At 41.5% G+C, this 25846-nt stretch overlaps 1 protein-coding gene across 1 annotated transcript in view; it reads right to left on the reverse strand.

Annotated features, from left to right (window-relative positions):
• Positions 1-924: 924 nt before the first annotated feature.
• HADH (hydroxyacyl-CoA dehydrogenase) overlaps positions 925-25846 on the reverse strand; it is an 84024-nt gene continuing 59102 nt past the window's right edge. The window contains exons 3-8 of the mRNA XM_007940768.2: positions 24022-24179; positions 19529-19655; positions 15888-15977; positions 11225-11297; positions 2272-2388; positions 925-1043 (exon numbers count right to left, since the gene is read on the reverse strand). Of these exons, the coding sequence (XP_007938959.1) occupies positions 925-1043; positions 2272-2388; positions 11225-11297; positions 15888-15977; positions 19529-19655; positions 24022-24179 (684 nt within the window). The remainder of the gene's footprint in view (positions 1044-2271; positions 2389-11224; positions 11298-15887; positions 15978-19528; positions 19656-24021; positions 24180-25846) is intronic.

A 25846-nucleotide genomic window follows, 5' to 3' on the forward strand; every position in this document is an offset into this window, starting at 1 on the left:
TTTATTGGTAAGAAATCCAGACTTGACAGTTGCAGGCAGGTTTACACATGAATGTCTTTCCTTGCCATTCCTTCCCCACTACTGACACTCTAAAAAAAGAACAACAGGCCAAAGAAGAAGGGGCATGGCTTTGGCTTAGATCACCAACCTTTACTTTTGTAATCACTTAAGCTTATTATGATTTAAAATTACACATATTTTTATTTTCAATTCAAATTTTTACAGATTAAAAGATAACATTTTATTAAAGTTGATTTATAGACAGTTTGTAACACACTGATTTCTTAAAAAAAAAAAAAAAGAGAAAGAAACCCTACAAGAGATAGTATTCATTAATAAGAGTGCAGATATGAATGACCAGAAAAACAAACCTCTTCCTGCAAACCCAGCACACAGAGATATTCCCACCAATCCAGCAGCAGCTTCCTGATGATGAGCTGAATAAAGACATAGCATCTTATGCCTTGCCCAGAATGCACGGTGAGCTGCAGGCAGATGTTCTCACACACACTTCACAGACATACCACATCTCAATGGCTCACACTCTCCTGTGAGGCAATGATGAAAACACTGTGCTCTCGAAGGAAGGCCTTTCCCTTTACAAGTGAATGCATTCAGGCAATTCTTTACAAAAATAAAAAGATTCAAAAGAAATGTTTGCTCCAAGGCACCAAGAGTATAAAGCTTTTTAGGAAATACCCAAAAATGAACTGACTAAAAAAAGGAATTAGTTCTCAATGAAAGAATCTGTTATTACTGTAATTAGTGTAAATAATTACTTCAGATAGATTATAATCAAAATGCATACTGAAGAGACTGTGCGGTGTGAGGGAATGTCTGACCAACGCACGTTCCCGTGGGCACTTGGGGAGCTGGCTGGTACAGGCTTATAGGGGTTCTTCCTGGAGCCAGAGGACCTGCGCATCATTTGTGTTTGTAAAATCCTTCTCCGGTCTTCTTGCCCCACTTCTTCTCTGCTACCAGTTTAGTCAAGATGGGACTGGGCTGAAACAAGGGGTTCTGTGCATCCATCTCATGCCATCCTATTAGAGGAAAGAAAAGATTTAAGATGAAATCCTGTGTTTACTTTTATGCCTAAGCATTCCCAGGGCAAGTATGATAGGGCTTGGAGAAATGGCTCCTATTTGGATGTGCCCAGTCAGGCCAGCACAGCACAGGCACAAGGAAGGCTCAAGATGGCCCAGCCACATCAGCCCGAGAGTGGGTGCTGCCATGTGATGTGATGGCTCAAGGCCTGGCTCTAGATATGGGGCCTCCTGCTTATCCAGGCCCTTCCTGGAAATCACTAACATCAGAGTTCAGTTTGCAAAATGTCCAAGAATATAAGCAGAACCCATTAATCTCTTGGTTTGCCACCTCTGTGACAACTTTCAGAATCCATTATTTAAAATCTGTATTTGCTGCTATTGGTATTTTGTATCCTCATAAAATTAAAAACATCATGCTTCTCAGTCCTCTCAAATATGCAAGCCTTCTCTGTGAAACTTAGCAGTAATGAGCTACATTTGACGTCAGTAGTTTTAAATAATGAGCTACACTTGCCTTCACCCCAGTTTTAATAATTACTTTTACCCTGTCTTTATAGTCACTACTTTAAATGGGTTCATTTTAAAAAACAGTTGTGTACTTGATTGCAATGGAAGTTACACCAATCAATATATATAATAAACGACACACCGTACCAATGTCAATTTCCTGGTTTTGCTATTATGCTATAGTTGTATAAGCTGTAACTCTGGGAGAAACTGGGTGAAGGGTACCCAGGACCTGTCTATACAATGTCTGCATCTTCCCATGAAAATCTATGTAAAAATAAGAAATACTAAAAAGGTTACTCTGTTAAAAGGCACAACACAATCACATATTACCTTCTCCTTGCATCTATTACCTTGAAATTTAAGCTGGTAAGACAGGGAGGTAGACTTTAGAAGTCTGCTTAGACTCATTATGATCTGTTTTAAATAGGCAGTATAGTCCATAGCTCTGGTGGTGTAGTGCCTAAGGCACTTGACTGCTAACCAGAAGGCTGGGAGTTCAAACCCACCAGCCGCTCCTCGGAAGGAAGGTTGGGCAATCCACTTCTGTAGTGACACCACCTTGGAAACCCAAGGAGGGGTTGCTATGAGTCAGATCTGACTCAACTGCAGTGAGTTTGGTTGCTTCTTCTTTTTTTTTTGGTATAGTCCATAGCTCACAGATACTATACTTCACCTCAATAAAAGACAGAAAATAGAGAATTCCAATTCCTACCATCCATGATGAACTTCGTAGTATCCAGCCCAACATAGTCAAGAAGCTCAAATGGGCCCATGGGGTACCCAGCTCCCAACTTCATAGCTGTGTCAATGTCTTCCTTGGATGCATCACCTGGGAGAGAAGGGCAGCAGTGAGTCACCACCGTCGTTCCCACAGTTCTCCCCATCACAGGGTTCATCCCAGAATTACTGGAGTTCCATAGGTCTGCACATTCAAAAAATAATTTCGGGCTAGTTGGGAGCCACATGCTGAGGTGAGTAAGGGGAGGGACAGTATGGAAAGAGTCTGTGACCACCGTGATAACACTGGGGAAAGGGAAGACACTGAATTGTGCACATAAGATAGATATAGACAACAGGCTAATACTAGTATATCCACAATACAGCATTACCATTAACACCAAACACCAGGCTACAGATAAACACATAAACATCTGAGAAAATCAGATAGGGGTTAGTGAACAAGATTATACTCTACACCAAGGATAGATTCAGCTGAGGCTAATCTTGCACAGATACCAGTGATACAAAATACCTGCAGTCCTTACAGAAACAATAGAAAACAGACATAGGGCGACCCCTCACAGCCAGCCAGACACTGTGGGAGAGAGATCCAATGGATCTACTGACTAAGGACCATAGTATTGGGGGACATCAAACTCAAAAAACAAAACAACAACAAAAAAAAAACAACCCACCTCATAAGAGTCAGGATTACTGGCTTGGGTAGTATTTTCTCTCAGAAGTATAAATCAAGTAAGTCACAAAATTCTCAAAGCTATTCTTCTGTGTGAGGTGAATTCTAGAGCATTGCCACCTTGTTCATCTAGTGAGAAGGCCACAGTGGCCTGGAAACATTACTTTCTAATTGGTGGAGATTTTCCAGTTCATAAGAGCGGCCAGAAGAGCCCACGAAGAGCTGGGAGCAATTGCTCCCTTCTATTCAAGTACCCAGGAGCTCTGGTGGCGTAGTGCCTAAGGCATTAGACTGCTAACCAGAAGGCTGGCGGTTCAAACCCACCAGCATCTCCTCGGAAGGAAAGTTGGGCTTCATTAGACCTTGAGGCATCTATGGTGTTATAGCTGGAACACTGGAGTTACAGCCAAAAACATTCCTTTCTCATGGCTTAGCACCTGCTGGTCCCTGTGCTTAGAAGACTTGGCCTTCAGATATCTGCATGGTCCAAACTCTGCTTTCCCTCAGTTTTCTGCTCAAGTGCTGCCTAATCAGAGAGGTGACACTTCTCTATATATAAAACATATAAACCAGTAATTGGTGGAACTCCAGGTTAGCAGTCCCACTGATTTATTTTTCTCAACTATCACTGATCGTCTACCACTTGTCTGTCAGTTTGTCATACTGTGGTGGCTTGCATGTTGCTGTGAGGCTGGAAGCTATGCTGACAGTATTTCATATGCTAGCAGGTTCATCCATGGTAGACAGGATTCAGTGGAGCTTCCAGACTAAAACAGACTGGGAAGAAAAGATGGAGCTGTCTACTTTTGAAAAAACTCTCTACTGAAAACCTTATGAATAGCAGTGAAACACTGTCTAATTTATTACCAGAAAACTTTATGAATAGCAGTGAAACATTACTTATAGTGCTGTAAGAAAAGCCTCTCAGGTAGAAAGGCACTAAAAACACAACTGGAGAACAGACACTTCCTCTGAGCAGAGTCGACCTTAATGACGTGGATGGAGTAAAGCTTTCAGGAACTTCATTTGCTGATGGGGCACAACTTAAATGGGAAGAAATGCTACACACATTCATTAATAATTGGAATGTGGAATGTACAGAGTATGAATCTAGGAAAACTGGAAGTTGTTAAAAAATGAAATTGAATACACAAAGATTGATATCCTAGGCATCAGTGAGCTGAAATGCCTGGTATCAGCCATTCTGAATCAGACAATCATATGGTCTACCATGCTGGGAATGACAAATAGAAAAGGAATGAATGGTATTACATACATCAGCAAACAGAACACCCCGAGATCTATCCTGAAGCATAATGCTGTCAGTGATGGAGTAATATCCATAAGCCTACAAGAAGACCAGTTGATAATACTAATTCAACTTTATGCACCAACCACTAAAGCCAAAAGTGAAGTAACTGAAGATTTTAACTAACTTCTGTGGTCTAAAATCGACCAAATAAGCAATCAAGATGTCTTAATAATTACGGGTAATTGGAATGCAAAAGTTGGAAACAAAGAAGAATCATCAGTAGTTGGAAAATATGGCCTTGGGGATAGCAATGACGCCAGACAATGCATGGTAGAATTTTTAAGACCAATGACCAAAGACCAATCACTAAAAAAACCTTTTTTCAACAAAATAAATAGTGACCATACGTAGACCTCACTAGATGGAATACACAGGAATCAAATTGAATTCATCTGTGGAAAGAAGTGATGGAGACACATAATTATCAGTCAAAACAAGCCTAGGAGCTGACTGTCCAACAGACCATCAATTACTCATATGCAAGTTCCAGTTGAACCTGAAGAAAATTAAAACAAGTCCACAAGAGCCAAAATACGACCTTGGTAATATCCCCCCTGAATTTAGAGACCATCTTTAGAATAGATTTGATACATTGAACACCAATGACCAAAGACCAGATGAGTTGTGGTATAACATCAACATATATCATACATGAACAAAGCAAAAGGTCATTAAAAAGACAGGAAAGGAAGAAAAGACCAAATTGGATATCAAAAGAGACTCTGAAACTTGCTCTTGAATGGACAGTGTTGCTGTTGTTATCAGGGCTGTAGAGTTGGCTCTGAATGAAACACTGCCCAGTCTTGTACCAGCCTTACAACTCTTGCTATACCTGAGCCCATTGTTGCAGCCACTGTGCCAATCCACCTCATTGAGGGCTTTCTCCTTTTTGATGACCCTCCACTTTACGAAGCATAATATCCTTGTCCAGGGAATGATCCCTTCTGACAACATGACCAAAGTAGGTGAGATGAAGTCTGGCCATGTTCACTACCAAGGAGCATTCTGGCTGTACTTCTTCCAGGACAGATTTGTTCTTCTAGCAGTCCATGGTACTTCCAGTATTCTTTGCCAACACAACTCAAAAGCATCAATTCTTCTTCAGTCTTCCTTATTCACTGTCCACCTTTCACATGAATATGAGGCGATTAAAATTACCATGGCTTGGATTAGGTACACCTTAGTCTTCAAAGAGACATATTTGCTCTTCAGTACTTTAAAGAAGTCTTTCGCAGCAGATTTTCCCAGTGCAATATATCATCTGATTTGACGAAATAAAAGAGGTGAACAGAAGATTTCAAAGGTGGCTGGAGAAGACAAAGTATTATACTGAAATGCAAAGACCTGGAATCAGAAAACCTTCCCAAAAAGGAAGAACATACCTGGCATTTCTCAACCTGAAAGAACTGAAGAAAAAATTCAAGCCTCAAATTGCAATACTTAAGGATTTTATGGGCAAAATATTGAACGATACAGAAAGCATCAAAAGAAGATGGAAAGAATACAGAGTCACCGTACCAAAAAGAAATGGTTCAACAATTTCAGGAGATAGCATCTGATCAAGAACTGGTGGAATGCAAGGAAGAAGTTGAAGCTGCATTGAAGGAACTGGTGAAAAACAAGGCTCCAGGGATTGATGGAATTCCCACTGAGACATTTCAACAAATGGATGCAGCACTTGAGCCGCTTACTTGTCTATGCCAAGAAATTTAGAAGACAGCTGCCTGGCCAACTGATTGGAAAAGATCTGTATTTGTGCCCATTCCAAAAAAAAGGTGACCCAACATAGTGTGGAAATTATTGAACAATATCATAAATATCACATGCAAGTAAAATTTTGCTGAAGATAATTCAAAAATGGTTGCAGCAGCACACTGGCAGGGAACTTCCAGAAATTCAAGCTGGATTCATAAGAGGACATGGAATAGGGGATATCATTGCCCATGGAAGATGGATCTTAGCTGAAAGAATACCAACCAGAAAGATGTTTATCTGTATTTTATTAACTATGCTAAGGCATTCAACCATGTGGATCATGACAAATTATGGATAACACTGTGAAGAATGGGAATTCCATAACACTTAACTGACTTCATGAGGAACCTGTACATAGACCAACAGGCAGTTTTTAAAACAGAACAAAGGGATATTGCATGGTTTAAAATCAAGAAGGGTGTGTGTCATGTTATATCCTTTCACCATATTTATCAATCTGTATGCTGAGGAAATAATCCAAGAAACTGGACTATATGACTATATGAAGAACAAAAAATCAGGATCGGAGGAAGACTTATTAACGACCTGCAGATGACAGCAACTTGCTTGCTGAAAGTGAAGATGACCTGAAGTACTTATCAATGAAGATTAGTAAGACTACAGTCTTCAGTTGGGTCCGACTTGATGGTACATAACAACAACAACAACAACACAGTCTTCAGTATGGATTACACATCAACATAAAGAAACAAAAATCCTCACAATTAGACCAGAAAGCAACATCATGAAAAATGGAGAAAAGATTGAAGTTGTCAGGGATTTCATTTTACTGGGATAAACACTGATGCAAGCAACAGTCAAGAAATCAGATGTCATATTGCACTGGGAAAATCTGCTGCAAAAGACCTCTTTAAACCATTAAGGAGTAAAGATGTGACTTGGTGTGCCTGACCCAAGCCATGGCATTTTCAGAAGGCTGGCAGTTCAAACCCACCAGCCACTCTTTTTTTTTTTTTTTAATTAGGATTTGGGTGAAGATTTACAGAGTAAATTCACTTTTCATACAGCAGTTCACATATACTTTGTCTCATGTCATTGAGCAAAATTTACAATGCAGCAGCTCCCCTCCCACTTCCTCCCCATAGTTACCTCCTCCCACCAGCCACTCTTCAGAAGGAAGGTTGGGCAATCTACTTCAGTAGTGATACTGCCTCGGAAACCCAAGGAGGTGTCGCTATGAGTCGGGTCCGACTCGACGGCACATAACAACAACAACATGCACGTGGAAGCTGGACAATGAATAAGGAAGACCAAAGAAATGATGTCTTGAATTGTGGTTCTGGTGAAGAATACTAAAAATAACATGGAGTGACAGAAGAATGAACAAATCTGTCCTGGAAGAACTGTAGCCAGAATGCTCCTTAGGAGTGAGAATGGCCAGACCTCCTCTCACCTACTTTGGTCATGTTGTCAGAAGGGACCAGTCCCCTGGAGAAAGAGATTATGCTTGGTAAAGTGAAGGTCAGCAAACATAGGGGAAGACCCTCAACCAGATGAATTGATACAGTGGCTTCAATGATGGGCTCTAGCATAACAAGGATCGTGAGGATGGTGCCGGACCAAGCAGTGTTTTATTCCATTGTACATAGGGTTGCTATAAGTCTGAGCCGACTCAATGGCACCTAACAACAACAACAACAATCACTAACCACAACCTAACATATTATCTGTTGGTTCATTTATTATGGTCTGTCTCCCCTCATTAGAATGTAAGCTCCTTGCAGACAGAAATCTGATTGCATAATGGTTCCAATTTAACTAAAGTTATTTCAACTAATCTATATTCAAGAAGAGGACAATGAACCCTAGAGCTAGAAGCAAGGCAATAATTCCAAGTTCAGAGACACACTGGAGGACTATTTTATTCCAAAAAAATAACAAGATACAGCATATCATGTAAGAGATCTAAAGAGTTTTACAGTCAGTGTACATGTAAAATTCAGTTCTGAGTTGTAGAGAATAAAATACTTGCAAAAACAACAAAAGAAAACTCAAGACAAATAAAATGCACACGTGCAGATTGGTGTGCCAAGTATGGGTTAAATGCTGCGTCATGTTTTACATGAATAATTCCTAAGCTTTTTTAGAGTTAAGTACTTTTCTGAGAATCTGACATTCTCTCCTTAAGTACACATGTACACATAATTCTACACTCCCCTTAAGAGGTTCATGGAATTCTCTCTCCTCGAGTTTAAGGACCTCTAACTTTGGACAAGACAACAAAGAAAAGCTTCATCAGTGAACTTTCAAGTCTAAGCTGTGGACCAGAGGAAGGCCCTGCCCTAGCATCTTTTTCTCAGTGGCTCATCAGCGCCACCTACCAACCATTCCTGGCAATAACAACAAATTGGGCTCATACCAATAGGTATCAAACAGTGTACAGCAATAGTTACATAAAATGCCTGTCAGAGACAAACACTTTAGACTACAAAGATGAGTAGGATCCGGACACTGCCCCAGAAACAGTATAAGAGGAGAAAACAGACACATGCCCCAGGGAAGAGTGGCAAGTGCCCCAATGGGAATTGAAAGCATAAAGAGAGTTAGGATGTCAAGACTACATCCAGCTTGGAGCAGTGAGGAAATGCAGGTGGGGTCCTGTGAGAAAGTGAAACTAAGGCATGTGTTGATGGCAGCAGGGGCAGAGGGTGAGGAGAAAGATGGCTCTCTGGCAAGGTTGTCATATTTGTTAGGTCACTAAAGAGCCATTGAAAACATCTTGAGCAGAGAATGGCAGTGAGAAGGATGTCACAGTGACTGGGAGATGGGTTCATTACATTACCAGGACCTACCACCAGCACAGGCCTCCTGAGAAGCACTAACCATGTGGCCCCCTAACCTGCCAGACCCAACCAACTACAGTGGGTATCTGACAGGGGTGGAAGTCCACTGTTGGGCACCAACCTACTCAAAGGTTGGGAGAAAGAACTCTGATGCACAGGAACAAAAGTGACTAACTGAACCAATCCGGCCCTCGATTGTAGCAAACTGTGCCGAATGGTAAGAGTAAGGACAGAAGCTGAAGGATACTGAGAAAGAAGGCATAACACAGCAGAAGCCATGAGGTATGGAGCAGGTAGGGGGCAGTGGTAAGGGACAGCCAATGAGCTACCACTAGGTACCACGAGAAGTTGGTGAGAAGCACTGGTAAGAGAGCGTCCAGAAGATCTAGCTGGTCCCATGGCCGAAATGATCCTCTCACTCTACAATGCCACACATCCTTATGACAAGCCTCTATCACACAAATCAGCATTTAACAATATGGTGGATGTAACACTTCAACTCTAGAACATCAATAACACTGTACAGAAAGTAGTCCTAAAATGAGTTTGGCAAAGGCTGGGCTAACTGAATACCAACCAGAAAGTGCCTATACTGGAGAGGTTTGTTAACATACCACTGGGTCCTGAGTCACCCTCAGCTGTGGATGGGGGAAGTACACTGTGTTCTATGTTTCTGTAACAGCTTGACACTTTTTCTGCAAGCATGGCAGAGGGGATCAGTTTGGAAAGACATATTAGTGAGTTCCTCTGCTGCCTGAAAGGCTATGCAGCCAGACTGGCACAGGGAAAGATGGATGAAATGATGGAACGGGCACAAGGATCAGTCAAAAATGACCAGTGGACAGATAGGGCAAACAAGAGGGAGAACCCAAGATAAATTCAGGTTTCAAAGTGCACTGATGTTTAGAGCAGGTGAGCGGCAGGTACATGGAGACTGGACGGCAGGCACGCCACGCAACACCACGCTGGCTGAAAGGGGGAGCAGCAGCAAGGTGGCAGAAGGACCTGGTACGAAGCCTGAGGCACAACCTAAGAAGTCGCGACCTTACTGTGGATGGCTAAAAAGCAGCACTCAACCCTGCCCCTTCCCTAGCAGATGCTCTGGTTCACAAGCCCCAAGAGGGCCACTGGAGAAAGAGGTAAAGGAACTAGTAAGGAGGGCTCTGTTGTTGGTAGTGCCAAGAGCTAATCTGGAGCACTTCCCAAACACTGCTCTTCCAGCCTCACCACACAGTGGTTAGTGATGGATGGTGATGGTCAAAGGGAAATGTGCCTGTTAAGAAAGGGACCACTGCCTGTGCGAGAGGAGCAGAGGATAAGAAAATGTTTTCAACTTACAATTCGATCCGTAGCACATTTGAAAATGTATCAAAGTGGCAGTATGTTTCAGTGAGAGAAACACCATTAAGATGAGGATCACCCATATGCTATGTTCTAAAATACAGCAGTTTATTTTTTAAAATGCCTTTCAAGGTAGGGCAAAATGCTTCACGCTTTCTTTGAGGTGTTATTAGGCATATTTGTTGATAGATAAGCACAGAAGTAATGGTTTGATCTTGGTGCAAAAGTGAGGCAACTGCTTCCATAAACCAATAAGCTAAGTTTTAATATTTAAAACAGATTCTGAGGAAGCAAATGTGCTTTCATCTCTCTGGAAGAGCTGGTGTAAATGTTTTGTTTCAAAAATGACATTCTCAGGAGTAAGCATTTGTGAATGAAGTAACTGAAAACAATTACACTTGCTTTTTAGCCAGTTTCAGTAAGGCCTGTTTTACCTTCAAAGCAGACAAAATAGTAAGTTTTGGAGTAACAGGGAAAAGGTAGGCAGAAGGACACATGTCATTTTATAGCCATAGAACACAGCTGAAGCTTTGTATTTCTAGAACAGGGAAGACTCTTCTTTGTCAATCAACAATTTTTGAGGAAAATATTTTAGATCACGCTTATGGTTTAAAAAAAAAAAAAAAATGCACTTTAGTATCATTCAGTAAGGGCACCCATCATACAGTCACACAATTTTAGGACCTTAAGGAATTTTAGAGATCACCTAGCTCAGTGATTTATAAATTATTATTTCTTTTAAAGCAATAAGCCTTTTAACTGAAAGTAGAGATCTGGGATATAAATCCAGGTTGGCCATGGAATTGCTCTGGCTGGAACTTAGTGGAATCCCAAAGCTGCACCTCAGAGGTCTCACAGAGAACCCAGGGGACCCCAGGAACAGTGATAGGGGGGTATCAGGGCCCAGGGAGGTGAGGCCTGAGCTCACACAGCTACACACGCAAGCACCTTCATCTACTCCACCCACCCTACCCTTCCTAAATACACTGTGTAGTAAATCCTGGAGACCGGCTACTCCGGGCTGGGTCAGGACAGCTACCTCGTTCATACAGCCTGACTGCTTCCAGGAGGTATGGCACCAGCAGACGGTTGACAATAAACCCAGGAGTGTCCTGTTTTAAGAGAGAAACACAAAGGACAAGTAAATTTTTAGAAAACTTCATTAGTGAAGTTATTAGATTGCCCCTTTTTATCCTGAATTATTTTGCCCACATTTATCAAGCTATCCATATTCAAAATCTGTTTTAAAATACCAACACAGCCTTATTTCTATCTCACATCACAATTTATCCAATAACCATAGTACTTAATTTAAAAAAAAGAAAGAAAGAAATCAACCCCAGATGCCTCTACTATGCAGATCCTGAAATAAAGACAGATCAAGGCAGATCCAAGCACAAATTCTGATACTCTGATCTTGCATCATTCTGATATTGAGATCTCCTCATCTATGAAATGGGGAATATTAATGTCTACTTCATAAGCTATTATGATGATTAAATCTTAGGACACGTAAATAACATGTACACATACACTACAGTCAAGCAGTAACCCCTTTACTCCTCTCCTCTCACATTCCTTTTAGACATCTAGAAAAAGTAACACTCTATCTTGAGCAAATCTCAAAGAACTACTTTCGAGGCTCCCTGGAACCCTTTGGTTGCTCGGTATTTTCTCATGCTCCATTGTGCAGTCCAATACCATCAAGTTGGGGGCCAAGACACATGAGCAGGTCCCCGATAAATGCTGGCCTTTCCCAGCATACTACCTGAGACTCACTGTCTTCTTGAGCTGTCCAGAGCTGTCATCTTGTCTGTCACACCACTCTCACTGATCTTTCCTCCTAATTAAGATGCTTAATTGCCTCTCCTGAAGACTAGTGTGTGTTTTGAATTTTACCTACTGATCTCTTGAATGCCTGTGAGGAAGGCTGTGGTAGGTAATTTTTTGGTGGTATTTAGTGAAGCTGACTTCCACTAAGTAAATAGTGCCCCCTTCTCTGTCAAAGGATCGTGGTGTTCCTGAGGAAAAAATCCTCACCCTGGCCCTGGGTGTGTGTTTCTAGCACATAGTAGGCGTTCAATAAACTTGTCACTGAAGATCCTCAGGCTCATGCGTCACTCTTAGGGATAATCTGACTGCACACTACATGAACTGGATGGTAAAAGCGACACGGTCTGTGCCTCCTATAACTGTAGACAAGCTACAGACAATTCCAACCCCTATCTCCACAAGAGTACAGAGACGCACAAGAGAGCTTTATCAGTTTCATCAAGACTGTATTAATAAAACCATGCTTATGCTTAAAACCGAGGCAAAAATAAGCTTTTTAACTTCAAAAAGTTTATTGTAGAAACTCAGGATAGAATGCTTAACATGAAGCACACCATATATAAGATGAAAAATCAGAAACAGCTTCAGAAAAATATCTACTTTGATTTTAATAGTTAATATCTTCTATTATCAAGAGCTCATAAAACTCAGTAAAGTTCTAAAACTCACAATATATGTAAACTCATTAGGAATCAGAGTACTATTCATTAGCATAAAATAGCATTTTTGCCAATAACAGCATCAGGGTTTTTTCCCCCCATTATTGTAATATCCAAAACTGTGGATGGAGAATGAAGGTATTCTCATATAAGTGGGACTAAAAGAGACATAATCCTTTATAAGGCAATTTAACTTACATAGTTAAAAGCCTTATATTTTTCACAGTCTTTTATGTATTTATTACTTTTTATTTATTATACTTACTATGTGCCAGGCACTGTTCTAAATACTTTACAAAATTACCTACTCCTCCTAATAACCATGTGAGACATGTATTACTGTCCCTAGATGAGGCGTGAGGACACTGAGGCACAGAGTAATCTGCCCAAGGTTGTTGTTGATATGTGCCGTCGAGTCAGACCCGACTCACAGCGACCCCTCCTTGGGTTTCCGAGGCAGTATCACTACGGAAGTAGATTGCCCCATCTTCCTTCCGAGGAGTGGCTGGTGGATTTGAACCAGCAGCCTTCTGGTTAGCAGTCAAGTGCCTTAGGCACTATGGTTACACAGCTATAAAGAACCTGTCAGGCTGATTCCAGAGTGCACACCCATAACCTTTACGCCCCACTCTCCCTGTGCAGCCTCACAATGAAGAACGACATATTCAGGGTACATTAATGTCATTCTTCTTTGTCAGGTGTTGTTAAACTATGATCCCTCAGGCCTATTCTAGCCTACAGCCTGTTTTTTATAAATAAAGTTTTACTGGAGCACATCTACACTCATCCCTTTATATATTATTTACAGATTCTTTTGCACTAAGACAGCAGAACTGAGTAGCTGCAATATGCAAAGCCTGAAATATTTACTGTACTATCTGGCCATTTACAGCAAAAGAAATTTGCTGATCTTTGCTCTATGTAGTTGCGATACTTTTTTTCTGAATGATCAAGAGCCTAAATAACTGAACCAGAAAGACTCCTGGTGAGCCCTCAGGTATCACACAGAGAAAGTTCTGGAATTATATACAAGGGCAATTTGATGAGACTAATGAGATTCCATGCCCACAGCTGCCATGGCCACTATGATGGAAGAATGGATCACCATGCTCCATTTTTGTCACTGCTGAAGATAATAATTGGCTTTTTCTTTCACTTCCATTTTCATACCTGGCTTCTTCTTTGGTACACACTGCTGTTCTATCTAACACTATTACTACTTTCTTCCACTAACAAAGCACAATGGGGTAAAAAAGTACCATCACAGCATCCAGTTATTAATGTTATATGTTGTTGTTGTTGTTAAGTACCGTCGAGTCGTTTCCGACTCATAGCGACCTCATGCACAGCAGAATGAAACACTGCCCGATCTCGCGCCAGCCCCACAATCCCTGCTATACTTGAGCCCATCATCACAGCCACCGTGTCAATCCTCTCATTGAAGGCCTCTCCCTCTTTATATATATATAAACTTTTTATTGGGATTTGGGTGAAAGTTTACAGAACAAATTCATTTTCCATTCAATCGTTCATACACATTGTGTTCCGTAACATTAATTGAAATCCCCACAAATGGAACTAACAGCTCTCTTTCTACTTCCTCCCTGTGGTTACCTTTTCCCTGTCATTCTTTCCTATGCATTCCTGCCTTGTGAGCTTATTCCCTACTCAAATGCTGCCCTTCTGATATCCTATGGTTGACTGTTCCAAGGAGTGCACCCCCCCAATGGAACTTTTTGCCTTGTAGGCCTATTGATTATCTGGCTGAAAGTGAACCCATGGGATTAAGTTCAGTTCCAGGACCAAAGGGTGATTAGGGGCCGTGGACTGTACCAGACCAGCAAGCATGGTCTTTTTTATGCTTTTGAGTTTTGTTCCACAGTTTTCTCCTACTCTATCCAGGATCTCCAATTGTGATCCCTTTATGAGTGGTTGGCAGTGGTAGCCAGCTATCATCTAGTTCTGGTCTCAGGGTCATGTAGGCTGAGGTTTCCATGGTCCACTAGTTCCTTGGACTAATTGTAACCTTAAAACCAGATTTAAAATAATAATAACAACAACAAAAAAACCCAACAGGTGGTAAAAAATGAGACCCCTAATAGTAACAAACTCTTCAGCTGAGGGAACATGCTCTCTTTGGATACGGGGGTCCACATGAACAAATGACTTATTCAGATGATTTCTGAGCATAAGATTTTACATGGGTTAATACAATGCTGGGAGTTAAAACTTGAGAATATTTTGAAAAAGCAAAAAGATGCTATGAGAACCACAATGACATAAAAGATCATGGTCAATATTATACTTGAGGCAATTATTGAATGGGGTGTATGTTTTGCTATGTATCTATTTTCACCAAAAGGGAAAAAAAAAAAAAAAGACTATGGTCAAAAGGTAGAGGGCTTATTTATAAAATTTAGTCATAGTGTGGCATTTCTTGACACAACTGCCCCTTTTGAAAAACTGTAAAATCATGCAGAAGCATGTTTGTTGTGTCCTCAAGTTTTTGGCAAAGGAACTAAAGCCAATGGAGAATCAAAATGAAGTAGGTAATCATTTCAGACAATTGGGATGATTTTACACGTAATAAGTGGACATTTTAAGAAATGAAAAAAACCAAAACGCTGGAGGTCCAGCATGCCTTCCCACTTGACCATGCTTCTTATAGGTGGAAAAATACCCACAACACAACATTACACTGCAAAGAAGCTTCATTAATGCCATCTTGGCCGGGGGGGCCTTTTCTCCTCTCCCATCATTTCTCTAACATCTGTTATGTGCTTTCCCAAAGCAGAGCCCTAATTCTCCATTAGGGGTGCACATATCCTCCAGGGGAGTGTGCCACACAGGGCTCTGCTCCCAGTGACCCAAAAGAAGCCAATGCTAACAAGGGTAACAAAAATAGTTTATGGAAGTGTAGCTGTTCATTAACAGACAAAAATCAGGACCCATAAATATGTCCCACGTCTTCTGTTCCACTGAAGATCTGGGTACCATTCAGGTCTCAATACCCACCTCATGGCTTTGGGTGTGGCTTAGGAGCCAGGTTTCTCTGCCAGCAAAAAGGAGGGCAGTGTGCATGTACAGCCTGCTCTTCACAGGACACAGACAGGCTGCCTGGGAAAAGTACTCCGTTGTTCACATAATTCTACCAGAAATGAGTCAGGTTTCAAGGAAAACCACCCTCTTCCTAAGCTAGCCACACTCTACCTTGCAAGAAACAGGATGCTTTCCCATGGATTTGCTAAAGTCTATCAGAGATTCAAATGTCTTCTGGCTGGTCATGGGTGTTTTAATGACCTGGAAATGAAAAGCAGAGAAGAATTATGATTTGAGAATCAGTAAACACCCTCAATAGAACTTTTTGAGAAAATATCAATCAAAACGGCCCACATAGACAACAAAAATAATTTTAGTTTCAGAAGAGAAGTAGGAATCTCAAACTAGAAACAAAATGTTTACCAAAATGTCCATTTTAAGACAATGAAGCACTAAAGAACACACAAAATCAAAGCTGAGTGTGTGTGTGTGTGTGTGTGTGTGTGTATGGTAGTTTTATATGCTTATAGTTGAGACAGACTTGGGTTCAAATCTCAATCCCACTTTTTACTGGCTATGTGACCTAGACATGTTTCTTGAAATCACTCTACCCACCTTGAGAAGTGTAAGTGAGGATAAAATCAGATTCGTAGGCAAAGCAGTAAGTGCAGCTCCTAAGAGGAATGAACCATAAAAACTAAACCCACTGCCACTCAGTCAATTCCGATGCATAGCGACCCTATAGGACAGAGTAAAACCTCTGGATAGGGTTTCTAAGCTCTGGTGGTGCAGTCCCTACGGCATTTGACTACTTTCTAATCAGAAGGTTGGTGGTTCAAACCAAACAGCTGCTCTGTGGAAGGAAGATGGGGGTTGCTATGAGTTAGAATAGACTCAGTGGCAGTTAGTTGTTTTTTTTTTTTTTTTTTCAAGTCTTTACAGGAGCAGAGTGTCACATCTTTTTCCCACAGGAGGAATGAATTGCTCAGGAGAGGAGGGAAAGTCCACTTGGGTGTGGTACTTGCCTTAGAGCATTCTGCAAGGGAGGAAGGAAAAAGGAAATGCCAGACTTCTGTTCCTACTCTTATCTCACAGAATGTCAGTGCTGGAAGATATTGTAGAATACCGAGCCTCACCCTCACCTATCACAGATGAGAATGAATCTCAGAAGCTGAGTGACTTGCCCGATTGACAGGTCTCCTGGACCCGTGGATGAGTGCTGCTCTATCCGTTAGTCCACCCTCTCCCACACAGATGTGTGAAAGCCCAGCAGCCATCCTTTGCTTCAGAACAGACTCTCCTCACAGAGCAAGGCTTTACATTTACAGCAAACGGGGCCTATGGATAGGTCTGTTATCTACCTGGAACCCCAGAAGGCTCCTAGCAGCCCTTCTGACCTTCTGCAAGGTGCAGTGCAAGGGCAGAGCAGCTAGCCCTGTTCCCAGCAGCCTAAGAATGTAATTTAAAGGTCAGTAAGGAACATCAACCAGAGTGAGAGCAATAGGCTTGGCTACCACATCAGAGCCTTTTGGTGATCATGTTGCTACTGTTAGGTACCGTAGAGTCGTTTCTGACTCAGAGATCCTATGAACAACAGAACAATGTGCCGCCCCATCCTGCGCCATCCTCACAATCATAGACAAGTCAAATCAACCCTCCAAGCCTGCCTTCTTGACTATGAAATGGGGATAATAATGCTTGACACATCCGCCCCCATAAGAGCATGTATGGCTTAATAAGCTAGTGTCTGTAAAGGGATGAAAGGTGCTATATATATGAACAGGATTACTATCATCTGTGTTCTAATGTGATCACACACTGGCCAGTGGTGGTATATAAGGACATTAAGGGAGGTAGATGAGAAGAACTGAAAAAGGTACCCTGAATATGGAGACGAGAAATGGGATGAGATGGACCACAAACTGCCCTGCAGGTGTCAAAAATCAAGCAGCAACCTTAGCCAGAAGATGTCTAAAAAGTCTCCATCAGAACTCAAGAATTTGAACTAGGACAAAAGCCTGCTACAAGAGTAAAGGCTGTGCTTTGTCTTGAAACGAGAGTGATATATGCTTGTTCATTCATTCAATCAATAGTAATGTGCTGCAGATAATTATTCTGCTTACAGTTCCAACCTGAGAATCTGAAAAGAAATATATATGAGTTCAGTCTTAAGTAAAAGAGAGGCACCACTCAGTTAATTATATAATTCATTCTGGTACTCACCACCAGCGCCACATACGTGAGAGCTAAAGTTAAAGAATAAAAATTGGATGAAGAATACCTTTACAAAACATTTCCCAGAAAATGGTAACATTTGCTAAATACTAACTGTTAACAACCAAAGTGCCAAAGACGTGATCGGTCGTATTGGATAAATGCTGTTGACAGCAACATTATTAGAGTCTCAAGTAAATCTACACAATTGTCTTTAACCTAAAAAATACATTTTGAAATAGTCTGCAAGAGGGAGAAAAGAAATATGAGAACTTTGATACTTTTTCCATAAATTTTCTGTAAACCTAAAACTTCTCTAAAAAATCAAGTCTATTAAAAAGAAACTCATATATGTACAGAGTATAACAACTAAAAAATTAATTTGTCCCTAGGTACTGAGATGTCAAATACGCCAGTCTACTACTTTGTTTTTTTATGTATAAGGTGTAAATGTTTCTTCCCGTGTCCCTCCCCTTCATTCTTCAACTTCTTCAAAATTAGCCTTAGGGAGCAGGAGTCAATTGGGAGAAGCTGAGGAGCAATGTTAGCAGAACAGGCATTTAAATTGAAAGATGGGTCAGACTGTCACTTGAGAGAAAACTATAAAAAAATGCAGTCATCGTTAAACTAGAAATTAATGCTTATGCTGTGGGTGGCAGAGAGGAGATAGAGGAGAGAAAAGGGGGCCGGAAGAGAAGAAAACAGGCCCCAATACCCACTCCCAGGGAGGCCACAGCCAGTCTCCAGAGGTGTGCTGGCTCACCTCACCCACACGAGCAGCGTCCCCCACACTTCGCACAGCAATAACTCCTCAACCTCAGAACAAATGCTCCTTTAATAGCGGCTGCTCTTCAGACCCTGTAATTAGACCCCTGTAAAAGGCAAGTTGCCACATTTCAGGGGCAAATTGTCTATTGTGACTCCATCTCCCTCATAACCCAGTCTCCAAGCAATCAAACAGAAGCAGCCCAAACATGAACACTGGGGGCAGCTCTCCAGGGCCACTACCCTCTGCTCAGTTTGTGGTCAGGAGGTTCAAGGTTCTTAGGAGCTGCCTGTAATAGCTCTCATCACAACACACAGGAGGGACGCCTCTTCTGGGGACAATACCAAGGCGCTGTGGCAGGAGGCCGAAATTCACCCCAGGATGCTCCTGCATAAAACTAGGTCTGTCAAATAGAAACTCCATTACAGCTGGAGCCAACTGACCCTCAATGAGAATACAAAGCTCCAGGGTTCTCTCATCTGTGGCCTCCACAAGCAAATCGTGGCAGCTTTCATGCTGCCTTCCCTGTCTGATGCCTCTCTCAGCATTGCCCATCAGCTCTGGCACAAACAAGTAAGTAACATTCCACAAAGTTAATAGTCCTCAGGGCTGCAGAAGACAAGATGTACACGATCTTCCTATGTATCAGGTATGCTTTCTTCCTTTTGCTCTGAAAGGACAGACTATAGCAAAAGAAACACATGCACAAGGGCAACCTTCTACCCACTCGTTAAAATGCAGTCCCCTGGTGGCAGGGCCAGTGCAACTCAGAAAAGCAGGACTGAGACAGCCAGCAGAGCAAGCAGACACTCATAAGCAGATACCCACTGACCTCCACAAGTTTCATTAGGGGCACTGGGTTGAAGAAGTGGAGCCCGGCGAATCGGTCTTGTCTGGTGGTGGCATTGGCTATGCTTGTGATTTGCAAAGAGGAAGTGTTGCTGGCAAAGATTGTGTGTCTGTGGAGAGAAAAACGATGGGGTATTGGAATGAGTCCCATCTTTGGAAACAGCTAAGACTAGTCCTGGGTGCAATGTACGACATGCCTGCTCACTGCCCAGATCTGCTGTCCTGACCCTGTAGAAGCGGGAAGACAGACACATCTTTACACAAAAGGATGAAATCAAGTAACCTCAGTTTAATTTAAATTTTGAAATTTTAAATTAAGTAATTGAAAAGTTACCTGTTTCCAGGGTATACTTAACCTTTGCCAATAGCTCCCTAATTTTAGAGTATAAAACTTTTCTTATCTGCTTATATTAGTTAATTATCACGGTATGTAAGAAAACCAGAAAACCCAAACTCACTGTCATCAAGTCGATTGTGACTCACAGCGAACCCCTTTGGGTTTCCGAGGTGGCAAATCTTTATGGAAGTAGATTGCCCAGTCTTCCTTCCAGAATGGCTGGTGGGTTTGAACCACCAACCTTCTGGTTAGCAGTCAAATGGCTTAGGTACTACACCACCATAGTTCCTTGGTATGTAAGGAGGCAGCTAATTTATCAAGGTTTTAACCAACCTCAGTCACAAAATGAAAACTAAGTCATGAAAGACTAATGAAGGAAAGAAGGATGCATCACAGATGCTCAAAATAAATAGAAACTGTACATAAGCACCTGGATCCTCAATGAGAAACATGATAGTAAACATGAACTAAAATCTCTTACTCCCAACTGAAAAGCTCTACTTTTCCAATGAACAAGTCAAAATGAAAACAAGAAGAACAACACTATTCAAAGAGAAATTTTGGTGTTACACAACTAGTTTAGGGGAAGAAAGGATATAAGTTCAAGGTCTTCTGCTTCTAAAATCTCCTTAAAAAAAAAGAGTGCCATTTATTTTTTGTGTATATAAAATACTGCATTATTAATTTTAAAATATCTGTACTGACTCAAACCAAATTTAACTTTTAAGACAACAGTAAAGTGAGTTTATGCTAAAGGCCTAATAGGTAATGACTTCTAGCCTTTCCTATAGCGCCACCTTGTGGATAAAAATTCACAAAACTACCTACTACTAACTAGTCAGTCATATTGGCTGGTCACAGTATAGGAAGGACTGATCAGATCCTGGGATTTCTGCTTATCATAAAAGCAATACCATAATCTGCCTGGAACCAGGGTAGGTAAGAGTGATAGAGACAAGGAGAAGAAACAAGTAGTTTGAAAAAAGGAGAGGAGAGGGAGGTGAAATGAGAGGCCTGTGCAGTAAATAGGGGCAGCTGCCATAAGACTGAGTGAGGGATTTGCTTAAGTGAAGATCCTTCTGCGTGATTACTTTTGAAGGACACCTACCTTTCCCAAACAACTTCCAGTTAGCCTACTTAAAGGCCACACAGGAATGTCTTTCCATTTTTAAAAAATGAAGCATTTTTAAGACTTTAGTTTTCAAACTTTCTTGCTTTTTGGTCAGTGGGGTAAATAATATAAACTGCCCCCTTTACAGAAATGAATAACAAAAGATCATCTGTCAAGTAACACTGTTTACAGCCAACATAAGCACTCCTTTTAGTCCCACACCCTGAATGAGTCTCAGCAGGGACAGATAGCCTTGGCCCACCAGTGTGCTAACAGCTGCTCCACACCTCCATTAATAAACAGTTTTTTTTTTTTTCAAAGATCAGTATTATATAATAATGCAGTACCTTTTCATATGACATCTAAAGGGCAACTTGCCTGTGAAAAAGAGGAAGTTAGAGTACTGGCTGGAAAGCACATTCTGTAAAATGATGAACAGGAACATCAGAGCCTAGTCCCAGAGGCCGCCAGTCCAGGGCACTCCCTGAATACATTTGCTCAAAAGGGGAAAAGCTGTCTCTCCCGCGTAGATCTCTCCTGATTAGAGCTTTTTCTTAGCCTTTTATGTTTGCTTCCTGAAAAGCCACTTACAAACCTGTACACCATTGTTCCTTGCCACTTTTCACAATAACCAAACGGTGGAAACAACAGAAATGTCAGGAGATCAATGGGTAAACAAAATGTGGTATATCTATACAATGACGAACCTTGAAAACATGCCAAGAGAAATCAGTCACAAAAAGACAAATACTATATGGTTTCACTTGTATAAAATAAGCAAGTACATAGAAACCAAAACGTATTAATGGTCACCAGGGGTGAGAACACAAACCAAAAACTCATTGCCTTCAAGTCGACCTCAACTCATAGCAACCCTATAGGACACAGCAGAACTGCCCCATAGCATTTCCAAGGCTACAAATCTTTAGGGAAGCAGACTGCCTCATCTTTCTCCAACAGAGTAGCTAGTGGCTTCAAATCACCAACCTCTTGGTTAATAGCCGAATGCCTTAACCACTGCAACCACTTAGTTGCACTAACCACTTAATGTTCCTTAGAGGTTAGAAGGGAAAAGGAGGGCATTATTGTCTGGGGGGCATTGAGTTTTTGTTAATGGTGGTGGAATGTTTTGGAAGAGCAGAGCAGAAATACTGACACACATGAAAAAGGTAATAAATGTCACTGAGTTATGAATGTGGGAGTTGTGATGCTGGTGAAAGCTTTGGTGTGTATGTTTTCACCAAAATAAAAAATAAAGTCACTTACAAAAAGGCTTCTCTGGAGTCTACCCTGGTTCTCTCTCCCAAGGGCCAAGTCCCAACAGCCCACAAGGTTAGGCTGGCTGTGCTCTTAATAGTCTCACACTGTTCTTTCAATACAAGCACAATGTCTTTATAAATTAATAATAATGCCTTTATAAATTGTCTTACTTTCCACCAAAAACTACACTCTCACATTTTTCTAGAGACACTGACTCTACTGGACTGTTTTGCTTTTCCTTTTTTGTCTGACTCAGGTACCAAAAAATTATTTTTCTCTTAAATGTACAAGAAAATCAACAGCACAGCATGATGATCATTAGCAACCCCTAGAACTCAGTATGAAGACAGGGAGACTGGTGGGGACTGTAACACACTGGAGAGTCCACGCTTCATCAAAAGGGTAGAGCCAGGACTCAGCTCTGGCTGTGGGCCTTGTACACGCTGTTCATTTGCACTTCTTATCCAGCTGCTAGGGAAGTAGTGTTCTTTTCCAAGATGCAACTGTTCCATTGGGGCTTCCACCTTTATCAACTGAAGGTAGCTTTTTCCCCCTTTACAGGATCTAACCGTAAAGCCTAGTAGGAAACTGTATCTCAATAAAGCTATTTTAAAAAAAATAAAACCAAACAACTGAGCAGGCATTCAAAAATGGTGGTAATCTAAGAAAAGAAAGAGTGCAGAGAAGGAAGACTGAAGGCCAAAAGCAAGATCAAATCTATGGTCACGCCCTTTCAGATGTCCCATCTCTTTTATATAAACTCAGTGAAAAAGTATAGTGTCTGACACAAAGTAGGCAAACAGGAATTGTGATCTAAATTTTCCAAACAATCCTGTGCAACAGGTACCATTACCCCTATTTTATAGACAGGGAAACTAGTCTTGGGGAATTAAACTAGGAAGGTCTTGAAAATTATTAACCTCAAGCCACTCAACTCAGATTGCAGATGATAAAACTGAAGAGCAGAAAGACGATAAAGTCCAGATACAGTGTGGCCAAGCAAGCCACAAGGAGAGCATGAACATATTAGTCAAGTATCACAATGGTCCGAAGCCAAGCCTCAAACACAACCTATGGCTCTGAATTCAAGGTGACCTACAGGTTGCACATGCTTGCTGACACTGCACAGTCTTGAGCCCCAAACACCTGTGCAGCTGGCCTATGTATAGTTGGCTCTCATTTGCCTTTCCCTCCCTTTGCCAGGAAGCCTGGTTATTCAATGCTCCTTTAATGCTCCCAAGGGCATTTTCATTTAACCCAGATGAAAGCACTAGACAGCAGATCTTGGGGAATCTGTATAGATTGAGGGGCATTCCCTTCAACTACATACACCACTCCATGTGTTCACTCAGAGAGACAACACATAGCTGCTCTGAGGCTCCTCGGCAGACATTTACAGGCAAGGCCAAGCCTCTGGCATGGGAGAGCACAAGACCTAGGGGTTGCAAGATACAAAAAGACTTTTCCTGGGGTACATCCCTCCATTTTGTTACAGGAAAGTCCACTCTCATTTTAGGGCAAGGATCATATCAAGCGTATCAAGCCTCAGGGAGCAAACTGAGAGTAGGAGGGTAGAAAGCAAAAGAACCAAATGATATTGCCACTTCTGGAAACAGTGGTGGGGTGTTAGAGAGAGAGGTGATATAGTGTCAGAGGATCCCTCTGGCAAGAGAAATAAACAAGAAGAAAAGCCTGAGCCTCAGGAAGAAAGGTCTCAGACTGTGATTTAAAAAAAAAAAAAAAAAAAAAATTTCCAGGGAACACGTACTCAGCTGCAAACTTGTCCAGCCTCGTGAAGAGCTCATTCTTCACCTTCAGATTCTCTACAATGGCCTCCACCACCAGGTCTGTGCTGTGGACCACAGATGCTGCATCCGTGCTGGTTGATATGCTGCTCAGGGTCTTCTCAACAAACTCATCAGCAGCCTAATGTAGTGGGAGGAAGAAGAAGAGAACATTCATTGACCTCCTTGAAAATGGTAATGTGCTGCTAATGCAGAAGGGAAGAGAAGGGCTAGGATAGACCAACATACCCCAGACACCACACTTTGATGCACCCTGAACTTCTGAGAAATAAAACAGTCTACATTTCTGCTTAGGGATGACGGCATTTCAATGTACTGCTAGACACCACGGCAAGAGTCTGCTAGTGAGCAATCAATCCCAACTGCTGCTACCACTGTCCTATGTCAGTCATGCTCTTTCAAGTCCTTAGTCAGCTCTGTTCAGAATACTGAATGATCTGCTCATAACACCTATATTGGCCTATGACATCTGTTTTCAGAGTTTCCCTGAAGCCTGTAATTTGTCCCTTCCAGAACAGGGCAAAGGCTTAAGCTTAGTACTCCTCATTAGGTTTAGAATGATGCTGAATACTCCCTCTAATATGTGGCAGAGAAGAGCTGAGCAAGGGCAAGAGCCAGGGTAAGAAAGCCAACCTTAACAGCAATTCAGCAAATAATAACTGACTATCAAGGGCTAGCAATTGGTGTTTCAAAATCAAGGTAGACAGAGCCTCTGCTCTCAAAGAGCTTGCAGACTCATCTTTTCCTCATGTTCCTTCGGTGACATCAGGTTTCCACAAACACACGCCATTCATGGCATAAGCAGAGACTATGCCTCTATCACCTGCCATTTTATTTCAAGATGTAACTTGTCTATGGGGCATCAAAACGTTTGCAATCAACAAAGGCATCCAAAATCATCATGGTATAAACTAGATGAGAGCTGTTCAAAAGAAATACAATGCAAGACATATAAGTAATTTTAAGTTTTCTACTACCTGCATTATTAACTCAACATATCTAAAATATTAGTATTGTAACATGTAATCAATATAAAAAAATTATTCAGATGTTTTATATTCTTTTTTATGTTTGCACTAAATTTTTGAAACCTAGTGTCTATTTTACACTTACAATCTCATTTCAAACTAGCCACATTTAAAGTAATCAATAGCCACTTGTGACTAGTGGCTCCCATACTGGTCAGCACTGAGTTAGATAAATACAGTATGTCAACCAGGCAAGTTGAAACTGATACCTTCCTTATCCAAGGATGTCCCTGGCAGAGGTGCAAAACATTAGAATAGACTCCTGAAGATTCAGGAGTCAGGAGTTGAGCAACTTGAGCCCAGGGGCTATTTTGTTACCTTCAGGGTGTGGCCCAGAGCCTCCCCCCCCCCCACTTTACTTTCCTCTGCTTGGGCAATCTACTTCCTTAGTGATACCGCCTGGGAAACCCAAGGAGGGGTCGCTATGAGTCGGGTCCAACTCTACAGCACATAATGACAATAACAACTGATAATCAGAAGACATCTACAGAGTGAGTAAGTAAAAAATGCAGGCTATCTCAGCTCAGACTCACTCAGTTCTTGACTCCAACCAACAGCCTATAACTCTTATAGTTCCACCTCCTCAAACCCTTATCATAATACAACCTACACTAGGTCTCCCTATAGATTAAGAATATGAGGAACATGGGTATAGGGACAGATAGATAGGTGAACAAGCTAAACAATTAGGTATGTCTAAATGGAGAGTGTATCCAAGATCATATATAGGGTTGGCAGACAATGGGCCTATAAGTTCATG

This window comes from Orycteropus afer, unplaced genomic scaffold (genome assembly GCF_000298275.1).
Source record: "Orycteropus afer afer isolate SDZICR_OR568_19922 unplaced genomic scaffold, OryAfe1.0 scaffold00071, whole genome shotgun sequence".
In the NCBI taxonomy this organism is placed as follows: domain Eukaryota; kingdom Metazoa; phylum Chordata; class Mammalia; order Tubulidentata; family Orycteropodidae; genus Orycteropus; species Orycteropus afer.